The sequence below is a fragment of the Crocuta crocuta genome, unplaced genomic scaffold (genome assembly GCF_008692635.1).
Source record: "Crocuta crocuta isolate KB4526 unplaced genomic scaffold, BGI_CrCroc_1.0 scaffold216, whole genome shotgun sequence".
Classification (NCBI taxonomy): domain Eukaryota; kingdom Metazoa; phylum Chordata; class Mammalia; order Carnivora; family Hyaenidae; genus Crocuta; species Crocuta crocuta.
Window position 1 is genome coordinate 3,307,599 of NW_027531504.1, and position 11,910 is coordinate 3,319,508.

At 37.4% G+C, this 11,910-nt stretch overlaps 1 protein-coding gene across 3 annotated transcripts in view; it reads right to left on the minus strand.

Moving 5' to 3' along the window:
* Positions 1-11,910, minus strand: part of APAF1 (apoptotic peptidase activating factor 1) — a 93,911-nt gene that overhangs the window by 81,644 nt on the left and 357 nt on the right. For 2 of the 3 annotated variants that reach the window (XM_077772247.1, XM_077772249.1), the window contains exons 2-5: positions 10,926-10,972; positions 8,526-8,700; positions 8,150-8,342; positions 7,285-7,482 (exon numbers count right to left, since the gene is read on the minus strand). In XM_077772247.1, the coding sequence (XP_077628373.1) occupies positions 7,285-7,482; positions 8,150-8,342; positions 8,526-8,663 (529 nt within the window). In that variant the 5' untranslated portion in view covers positions 8,664-8,700; positions 10,926-10,972. Of the gene's footprint in view, positions 1-7,284; positions 7,483-8,149; positions 8,343-8,525; positions 8,724-10,925; positions 10,973-11,910 lie in introns of all 3 variants that reach the window. The other variant, XM_077772248.1, reaches the window with a different exon arrangement.

Consider the following 11,910-nt stretch of genomic DNA (forward strand, 5'->3'; position numbering starts at 1 on the left):
AGAAGGAAGGGGAGTGAGGAGAATGAGCAAAATGGATGAAAGGGAGTGGGAGGTTCAGGCTTCCAGTTATGGAATGAATAAGTCAAGGGGATGAAAGGTACAGCATAGGGAATATAGGAAATGGTATTATAATAGCACTGTATGGTGAGAGATGGTAGCTATAATTGGGGTGGGTATAGCATAATATGTACAGTTCTCAAATCACTATGCTGTAGACCTGAACCCAATGTAACACTGTGTCAACTATAATTGAATTAAAGACAAATTTTTTAAAAAATAAAGGAACAATAGTATTTTCAAAAGTAAAAAAAAAAAAAAAAAAAAAAAAGGCTTTCTCTCCTAAATTTAAAACTAAAAATTTAGGGCATTAGAAACATACGGAAGGCACCCCTGGCTGGCTTAGTCAGTAAAGCATGTTACTCCTGATTTCAGGGTCATGAATTCAAGACCCATGCTGGGTACAGAGTTTAGCTTAAAAAGAGACAGAGACAGCTTAAAAAAAAAAAGAAAGAAAGAAACATATGCAAGAAAAAATTAAACACTGCTAGTTTTACAAAGAAAGACAAATAGACCAGATGACCAACTGATCTGCAAATCTCCTACCATCACAGTATGATAGTTAAATACTGAAATATTAATTCCACATTCCAGAAGGAATGTAAACATCTTGACTATGGGCACAAGAGGGAGCAATTCAGCTTTGAATGAAGCTTACACCTGTAATTCATTCAAGGGAATGTATTCCTTTAATCAGAGAAAAGTAACCCCATTCTACTTTCACATGTGATTTGTCCTGGTAGCAATTAAAAATCTAATAGCATCAAAGAAATCTTGGGAAGGACAGAACAAACAGTAGACAGCCTCTGGAGAAAGCTTCCGTGCTTTAAAAACTCAACATATATACACAATGATATCAATGGTTTATAAACAGGTGAACTTTTCTGGGCACCTGAGTGGCTCAGTAGGTTAAACATCCGACTCCTGATTTCAGCTCAGGTCATGATCTCGCAGTCTGAGTTTCAGCCCCATGGAGCCTCTCTGTATCATACATGCTCTCTCTCTCTCTCTCCCTCTGTCTCTCAGAATAAACAAACATTTAAACGAAAAAAAAAAGGGCACCTCGGTGGCTCAGTTGGTTGGGCATTCAACTTTAACTCAGGTCATGATATCACAGCTCCTGAGTTCAAGCCCCACATCGGACTCTGTGCTGACAGCTCAGAGCCTAGAGCCTGCTTTGGATTCTGTGTCTCCCTCTCTCTCTCAAAAATAAACAAACACTTTAAAAAAATGTTTTTTAAAACCTGTAAACTCATGATTTCCCAATCACCCCCAAAATAAATAAAGGGATGAACATTCAAAAGACAACTGGATTACTTGGGGCACCTTGGGTGGCTTAACTGACTGACTGGTTTTGGCTCAGTTCGTGAGTTTAAGCCCTGTGTCAGGCTCTGTACTGACAGTGCGGGAGCCTGCTTGGGATTCATTCATTCTCTCTCTCTCTCTCTCTGTCCCTTCCCTACTCAAGCTCTCTCAAAATAAATAAAAATAAACTTAAAAAAAAAGAAATTGGGTTACCTAAAAATGTACAGGCATAGTTAAAAATCTAATATTCTGTTATTTATAATAGTTTATTTCTTTAAACACCACCCTAAGACAACAAAAATTCTATAAGAACCAGCTTTTTAAAAATTTTTTAAATGTTTATTTATTTCTTAAAGAGCCAGAGCATGAGCAGGTGATAGGCAGAGAGGGAGACACAGAATCCAAAGCAGGCTCTCAGCTCTGAGGTGTCGGCATAGAGCCCAACATGGGGCTCAAACCCACAAACTTTGAGATCATGATCTGAGCCAAAGTCAGACACTTAACCAACTAAGCCACCCAGGCACCCCAGAACCACAATGTTAATAAAGTTTGTAAACCTTACAGCTATCAACACTTTCAAAAGGAAAAAAAAGAAAAATTCATACTTTTAACATACAATTAAATGGCAAAAATCCAAGGTTCCTATATTTTAGAATGGAAATGAACTCCAGTGACTAAAACTTATCTTTAGTAAAGTACCTACTCTTGAATTAGTGGATATACTAAAGCAGACTCCAAAAACACCAAGGAACTAAATCTAAATGGTAATACTAGATTAGAACTACTTAAGCAAAATTCAAGAAGCACAAGTTAGAAGACACAAAAATTCATTAATTGGACTATATCAGAATTAAACATTTCTGTTAAAGACATCCAGGACAAAGTTAATACAGACAAATAAAAAGATATTTACATAGTCTAAAACCAATGCGGCCAAGGGCGCCTGGGTGGCTCAGCTGATTAAGCATCTGACTTTGGCTCAAGTCATGATCTCACAGTTCATAGGTTCAAGCCCTGCATCAGGCTCTGTGCTGACAGCTCAGAGCCTGGAGCCTGCTTCAGATTCTACGTCTCCCTCTCTCTCTGCCTCTCCCTCTCCCCTCTCCCTCTCCCCTCCCCCTCAAAAATAAATGTTAAAAAACACAGAAATAGTCAAACTCAAGTTATCAGAAAAATGCAAATCAAAAGATAACACGTTATATCTGCTGACCTAGCAAAAAATTATTTATCTAAATGATACGTAGTGTCAATAAAGTGAGAATATAAGATCCCTCTTACACTACTGGTGGGAATGCACAGATTAGAGGGCAATCAAATTTGGGGTCACCATTTCCTGTAATTTAGTGCTTCTGCTCCTAGATACATATACTCAAAAAGTCTCACTTCTGTAAAAGTTCAACCCAGCTTTGGTGGGGCCACAAAGAGTTGAAGACCATCTATGTATCTATTAACTAGGGAAATGAACAATAAAATGTGCTAGATGCATTCCATGTAGGATAACAATCAGGTGTAACAAATAAGGTGTATACCCAGCAACAAGGATAAGCCTTAAAAACAGTGTCAAAAGAGATAAGAAACAGAGTGACTAACACTGTAACATTTAAGCAAATTTAAAATATCTGCCTACAAACAACACATTTTATAAGAAAACATACATTACAAATACACTTACAAAGAACATACATTAAATACATTGGAAGGATCACTTATGGGGTGGTATGATACACTGATCAATATATTTGTTCTTCAACACTGTTCCTAATATATAGCTGTAAACCCTTGTAATTTCCCAAATAAGAGCCATAGGGATACCTTTTACAATATTTAGTTTTGTTTCCAGTTCCTGAAATAGTGCCAGAGGTATAAAAGTGAAATTATTCATATAATAAGTCACTTTCAACCACACCTGAGTTTATGTTAATAAAGTTATTTTTGTAAAGGCTCAATATAACCAAAAAATGAGGACTGCTGCCAGGGCAACAACCATATAAAAGGTTGGAACTTCCAGTCCCATGCCCCAGATCTCCCAGACCTCTAGAGAGGAAGAGAGGCTGGAAACTGAACTCAATAGCCAATGGCCAATGATTTAATCAGTTATGTCTTTATAATGAAGCCTCCCAAAAAGGGGGTACAAAGAGCTTGTGCAATGAAGGTGTAAAGAGGGTGGTATACTAGAGTCAACAGGGAAGCTCAACACTCCTTTCCACATACCTTGCCCTACTGCATCTCTTCCATCTGACTGTTCTTCTTTTATACCCTAATAAATATTATAGTATTATAATATTATAATAAACCAGAAATCTAGTACNAGAAATAAACATTAAAAAAATATATATATATTGGGGTGCCTGGGTGGCTCAGTCGGTAGAGCATCCGACTTAGGCACAGGGCATGATCACACAGTTTGTGGGTTCAAGCCCCATGTTGGGCTCTGTGCTGACGGCTAGCTCAGAGCCTGGAGCCTGTTTCAGATTTCAGATTCTGTATCTCCCTCTCTCTCTGACCCTCCCCTGCTCATGCTCGCTCCCTCTCTCTCTCTCTCTCTCTCTCACAGAAATAAAAAACATTAAAATATATGTGTGTGTGTACACATACATATATATGTGTATACACATATATATATGTATATACACACACACATATATATATATATTATATATATATATATATATAAATAAAGCTGCTCTAGCAAATTCATCAAATCCAAGAAGAGGGAAACTCCAATCCATAGCCATTTGGTCAAATGCACAGGTAACAACCTGGACCTGTGATTAGCATCTGAAAGATGGGAGGGATGGCAGAAGGGCAGTATTGCAAGACTAAACCCTTAACCTGTGGAATCTGCCACTAGCTCCAGGTATCCTAGTGTCCGAATTGAGTTAAACTGTAGAACACCCAGCTGGTCTTGAAGAACTACCGAGGAGATGAAACAGAGGAGTGAGACACAATGGAAAGGTGTATCTTAAAGGAGTGGAAGGAAAATGAGAATGGGAAATTTTTAAAAGGAAACAAACAGCAAGAACCTAAGAGCTAAGTCTTATACAAAGGAAGGAAGGAAGGGAGGAAGGAAGGAAGGAAGGAAGGAAGGAAGGAAGGAAGGAAGGAAGGAAGGAAAAGAAAGAAGCTAAGTCTTACACAGACTCGGGAGGAAGGGAGGGAGGGAGGGAGGAAGAAGCTAAGTCTTACACAGACCCAATATGAAAACAGGTGTGAACTAAAGAATGATTAATTCAATCCTCTATACATGAACATGAAATCTCACAAAAGCATATGAAAGATATTAAGCTCACTATACACTGGACTACTGCCAGTGTCTCTGACATTTTCTCAAAACAAGGTAGTTATAAATCTATTCTGAGACCACAAATATATACAATATGATTCCTGGGTAATTAATTCCATAAGTTATTGGTCAATTTTAATCCCTAAAATTAAAAATTCACTTCAGTAATCTAAAGTGATTTAAACTGAATTGAGGGGCATACTTTTAATCTTTCAATTAGTATGCTAAAAATATTTTTTTAAAGGAAATTCATCACAATATTGAAATATATCAATAATATATAATATTCTTAAACCAATTTTTATTCTGAAATACTCTTAGTGATCAACTTTGCAGTAGAGTGAATGAATAAACAAATAAGTAAGTAAGTATTCAAATAAATCCTAAACCCTGAGACTTGGATGGAACTGAATCCCACAAAATTTCTCTCTAATGACAAGGGGGAAAAACCAAGGAATTGGGCATATTTCTAACAAAAGAAAATCAATACTGCTGACAAGGGCTGTGAAGTATACACCAAAGCAGGGTGAGTACAACAGATGTGCCCTAGCCTTCATCTTTCTAAATCTCTTAAAGGCTTGTTATTTCCATCATAATTTTGTCATCTCGTCATAAACTCTCTTAACTGCTGATTATGTATCATAAACAAAAACTTATTAACTAGAAGTCAGGAACTATCTCTAAATTCCACTTGAAGTCACTAATGAATGGAGGAACCAAAGACTGATGGAGCTGTTTAACTATGAATACACTGAGAACCCATCAGATTCATTAAGGTCAGTAGTACACTTGCCACATGTTCTAAACACTCTTCTGCACAGTACGCCCTTCTCCAGTCCAGTAACTATTCAATACCTTCCCTACTCTCCCAACCCTACCTAGTCCACCTAGCAAACTTCTATTATTCCTCCAAACGCCAGCTAAAATGTTATGTCATTAGAGGAGACTGTTCTGCTCATCCTCTTCCACCAGAGAGATAAAACTTCCTTCCTTTGTCCTAACTTTGTACCACATACTTGTTTCTACTGCTCAGTTTGTCACATATAATTTGTTTACATGTCTGTCTCCCTTACTTGACTGTGAATAAATTTCTTAGATGCACAGACTGGGCCTTCTTTTTTGCCAAGATCCATAGTAGACTCTTAAACATGAAAACATGAAAAAGTCAGTCACTACATGTTGAATGAATCTATAAAGCCTATCTGCAGGGGCGCCTGGCTGGCTCAGTGCGTCGAGCATGGGACTCTGAATCTCCAGGTTGTGAGTTCAAGCCCCATACTGACTGTAGAGATTCCTTAAAAAATAAAAAAAGTAGGGGCACGTGGGTGGCTCAGTCGGTTAAGCGTCTGACATCAGCTCAGGTCATTATCTCACAGTGTATGAGTTCAAGCCCCACATTGGTGCTTGAATAACATTTTTAAATATAAAAAACATTTTTAAAAATAAAAAAAATCATTTTTTTTAAAAAGGCCTATCTGCAAAAACCCATTGGTTGCCATAGTCAATTCCCATTTTTTTCTTTTTCCCATTTTTTTTTATGAGATTACATATAAGGTACACAAGCTACTAAAGATTTTTTTTTTTTTTTTTTTAAGAAAAGCCAGGACTTTTTTTTCCTCAAGATTTTTTAAGTAATCTCTATATCCAAAATCCAACATGGGGCTCAAACTCCCAACCCTGAGATCAAGAGCTGCATGCTCTACTGACTGAGCCAGCCAGGTAAACCTAAAGATTTTTAAAGATAGACAACTGACAGAATTACAGAAATGGAATTAATAGTTCAATGTAGGATGCCAAATACATGGAAGAATCACCCATTGGGAGAATCATTAATGAAAGGAGTTTCCAAAAATCTCCTCTACAGCACTCAACTGACAAGAAGGTATAAGTCCAATACTCCCTAAAAGACAGGGATATAAGGTGGATAACCTTTCAAAATCCTTTTTCAACTCTATAATCCCCTCAATTATTAAGACACAAGGAAACTAGATTCAATCCAGTAATAGTAAGTGCCATCTGATAACATGAATTTTATTAGCCTGTTTAGCCAAGCCTCTTTGTGATGGACTAGGTACAAAATAAATTTCAAATTTAATCATGCCTGGAATTGGAGATTAATAGCCCCTCCAAGATGTTCACATCCTAACCTACCAAACTTGTAATTATGTTACCTTACATGGCAAAAAAGGACTTTGCAGATGCAATTAAATTATGGATTTGGCGATGAGATTATTCTGGGTCATCCAAGGGTCCTTAGAAGAGGGAGGCAAAAAGGTGAGAGTCAGAGAGAGGTAGTGACAGATGCAAAGATCATAAAGACAGAAAAAGATCTGAAGATGCTATGCACCGCCAGCTTTGAAAATGGAAGAAGGATCCATGAATCCAGGAGTGCAGGCCACCTTTAGAAGCTGGAAAATGCCAGGGAAAGGACTTTCTCTAGAGCCTCCAAAAGAAACTCAGCCCTGCTGATACCATGACTTTAGCCCAGTAAAAACTACTTTGGACTTCTGACTTCCAGAACCACATGATAATAAATTTGTGTTGTTACTTGCACCAAAATTTTGGTAATTTGCTACAGCAGCAACAGAAAACTAATACCCTGTCTTTCTTAGCCAGCAGCTCATGGTAATCAAACTTACCATCTAAGAAAGAATGATCTCGGACAGTTTCTGCAGCTAAAACAGACTTCCCACAACCTGCCATTCCATATATGATGACCCATCCTGGTTCACCATTTAGTTTGAAGAGGTTCTGCTGAATTGCATTCACCAGCTTCTTCCTAGTAACAAAGACCACCGGCCTCTGTGGTACTCCACCTTCACACAGGACTGTCCTTACTGAAATCCAAAACAAAACAAGTATATATGAATGAACAGAACTTTGAAATGGTTACTCAGGTCATACCATAAAAACCAAAGAAAGCAAGGCTGGGGCTTTAACCTCAGAACTTCCAAGAGAAGAAAATGTGGCTAGCATAGTAACCTTAATGTTCTGATTTTTCGAACATAACAAAAACATAGGCCTTTGAAGATGACTACAGACAATGGAAAGCTCCATCTGCATTTGCCCTTATACATCCTATTCCTCCTTGACTCTCCAATCTCTTTTTCTCATACTGAAGACTGGAAAGGAGGGTGTAAAGGTAAGAATATGGAAATCCTTTGAAGAACACAGATTTCTAAAGATTCTTATTCTTTCCTAAGCATGAACTCAATAAACACAGAACTGGAGAAGAGTTTAAATAAAAGCCTAAAATTTTTAATCTCTAAAAATTAGAGTATGTGTATTGTTCCCTCAGCAGTAGACAGCTTCCTGGGCAAGAGGAAAATGTAAGTTAACATAGGTACAAACAAAAATACTTAAATTGGAAAACATAATGATAATTTTTTCAGATGCATTTTCAGAGAACCAAACAGTCTCTTCAACAGATTCCATTTACAATAAGATGAAACTGTAGCAATGTAGCACTGTCATAGCAATGTGATAGAAGATATGAATACAAACCATATGAAGTTATTCCACCAACTGAATCTTTGCCACCATTGGAAGAAGACATGACAGGAATGCCACCATAGAGAAGGGCAGCAAGATCTTTATACCCTTCATGTATTAGAGCATTGTAGAATGATATGTAGGAATAATTATCTTTTTTAAGTATCATTTTAATTAGGAGAGCTGCTCGTTGCCGTTGAGTGGGCTAAAAAAAATAAATAAGCAGTTTAGTATACTAAAAGAGTATGTTTGCAACATAAATTAGTGGAGACCAGTTCAAGTTCTAAAATAAATTTTTTAAAAAAATTTTGTCATTAAATAATAATATTATTTTAAATAAAAATTGAAAAAAAAACTTTATAGTAAAGACTGCTTCAGAGGGCTTTACCTCATTTCTTACTTTTTCCTCCTCCAATACTGTTAAAACTCCATCATTAATCATACGATCCATGATGTAGGATGTTTTGATGTCCTTTTCCAGAGCTTCTCTATGTTGAAGCAAACAGTTTCGAGCTTTTGCATCCATCCTCCTTCAAATTCTTTCCTAAGCTATCAACCATCAGCTATGAGCAAAATATCAAAATATCTGTCAAGCCAATAAAGATATGAAAAGATGTACATAACCTTACTGGTTATCAAGAAATAAAGAAAAGATTTTATTTTTTGGCAAAGATTTTTAAAAATGGACAAAACCCCAATGCCTTCAAAAGTGGGAGAAAATGAGTATTCATATGTATCACTTGAGGAGAGTACAAAATGGATGGAACTTTTCTGGAAGGCAATAAGATATAAAAGCATTTAAGGTGAGTATTCTTTCTAACCCAAAAATCTCACTTCTAGAAATTTACCTTAAGGAGACATTTACATACGTATGCAAAAATATCAAACACACACACACACACACAGAGTTAACAGGGCCCTGAGTGCAAGCCTCACATGGAACCTAGAGCCTGCTTAAAAAAAAAAAAAAAAAAAGTTAATAGAGAATGTTTAGGTGAGAAAAAAAGATGAAAACAAAACAAAACTAAAAACAAAAAAGATGAGGGGCACCTGACTGGCCCAGTCAGTTAGGTGTCCGACTCTTGATTTCCACTCAGGTCATGATCTCACAGTTGGTGAGATAGAGCCCTGTGTTGGGTTCTATGCTGACAGCGAGAAGCCTACTTGGTATTCTCTGTCCCCCTTTCTCTTTATCACTCAACTCATACTCTTCCTCTCTCTCAAAATAAATAAACATTTTAATAGGCCCACAAAAAAAGATGAAAGCAACCTAAATGCCCGCATTCTGAGTATTGATTTAAAAAATTAGAGTATGAATGCAATGGAATATAATACAACTATTTAAAACAAACTATACTTCTATGGAGTACCTAGGTGGCTGAGTCAGTTAAGAATCCAACTCTTGATTTCGGCTCAGATCATGATCTCACAGCTTTTGAGTTTGACCCCAGCCACTGGCTCTACGTTGACAACACAGACGCTTGCTTGGGACTCTGTTTCCCTCTCTCTCTGCCCTTCCCCTGCTCTTTGCTTCAAAATAAATAAATAAACATTTAAAAACAAAAAACAAAATATATCTCCATGCACTGACATGTAAAGAGGTTCACCACAAACTGATTTAAAAAATTAGAAATATGATTCCCAAAACAGCACAAAATGTGTGTTGGTATCATATAAATATGTAGGGAGGTATCAGGAAGTCTATTCAACAAGAAAGACTTTGGGTTACTTCCAAGTAGCAGGATTTTGCGAGTTTCCCCTTTTTCTTTTTTGTACTTTTCTAAATAGTCTTAAGTTTTCAATACACATTATCATTTTTACAATTTAAAAAACTTATTAAGGGGCACCTAGGTGGCTCAGGTCATGGTCTTGCAGTTCATGGGTTTGAGACCCACATCAGGTTCTGTGCTGACAGCTCAGAGCCTGAAGCCTGCTTTGGATTCTGTCTCCCTCTCTCTCTGCCCTTCCCCCGCTCACACTTTGTCTCAAAAATAAAAATAACACTTTTTTTAAAAAGTTAAAAAAAATTACGATTTTTATAAACAGTGATCATACTGAAACTCTAACATTTAGAAACTTGTCTTTATCAAACATTAAGGCTAAACAAAGTATTCTTGGTATTGAGCTTTAGTTTTCACTCAAGGTAAATGTCAGCTCTAGGTCTTCATCTAATACACATTTCTCCAAAACATGGAAAGAGCCTAAGTGTCCATCAACAGACGAATGGATCAAGAAGATGTGGTTCATCTATACGATGGAATACTANTTTGGCTGTGCTAAGTATGACAAACCAACAGGAAATACTCTTTGGTGTCATTCCTTGGATTAAGAGGACATAAAAAAAGAATTAATATTCTTTACAGTATAATACTCTTAAGTTCCTACCAACTTTATTTCAAATACAACACAAATTGTTCCATGGGCATAAAATCCAGATCAGAATGTTTGCAAGTTTTTAAAACATTAACAGAACTCTATCCAATGTAGTACAGTGAGTGTCTAAATATATTTATTAATTTATTGATTCAATAAACATTTGGCCCCCTATGTGTCTGGCCCTGAAGGCTACAGAGATTAAATCATATCCTTGAAGGAATTCATAATCTAGTGGGAGAGAAAAATTTAAAGAGATAATTAGAATGTGATGTCCTAAGTGCAAAAATATAGATAAGTACAAATCATCTGAGGTGCAGAGAAGAGCAGGGATAACCATTAAGTGTCAACAATGACTATATACTTTTAAAGTCACAGCTGTGGTACTTGCAACGTAAGGAAATAGAACACTTACTTGCATATACTTGTCAAGTTTCACCAATGTCCAGCATTAGCACGAAACTGAACGATAATAGAAAAAGTTATGATTGGAATCAAGCTATGGCATTTTTTTAAGCATTAACATTTTATGATCTCAATTTAAACATAAATGTCCCCTCAGGTGCCTGGGTGGCTTAGTTGGTTAAGCTTCCGACTCATGGTTTTGCCTCATATCATGATTTCCTGGTTAGTTGGAGCCTTCATCCAGCTGCTCCTGACTGACAGCACAGAGCCTGCTTGGGATTCCCTCTCTCCCTCTCTCTCTCTCTTTTTCTGTCTGCACTCCCCTGTTCATTCTCTCTCTCAAAATAAATAAACTTTTAAAAAATTTTAAACATAAAACGTCCCTTAATTTTCAGTTAATTGTTTAGGTTATTTCGAATTGCTAAGCAAACAGGCACCTCTGACAACCTGAAACTAATTTCCAACTTTCCCCATCCCTATTAAGTATGTAAATTTTAAACGCGTTTTTAAACTGCACAAATGGGAATAGTCTGAAAAAATTCCCAGTGTCCAATTTTTGTAACCGCATCAAAATGTAAAACCAAACTCGTCAAAGATATGAAAGAGGAAGAAAGTAAAGGGCAATTTCATCCAGGAAACCTGCAACAGTTGGCTACTTCCTCTCTCGGTCATTTCTCTTCCTGGTGCAGGAGCAGGATGGTTACCAATTACTCCTTGTCCCAGAATTCTGCGCCCCTGAAACCGGCTTCTGAACCTCCAAGGAACCCAGCTAGGGCAGAATAGCGAGGCGCAAATTTACCCAAACCTGTGCACCAAGGTCTTACTGGAAAGAGCGGCCGGGCGGGGACACACTGAGAACTCAAGGTGGGGGTGGGGGCCTGGGGAGGTAAGCAATGGGGGTTCTTAAAAGGAATGTGGGGCCCTCCGCGTAGCCCGGGGACAAGTCTGGGCCTCACAGGTGGCTCACCAGAGCCTCCGTAGCCCGGGGCGCCTGA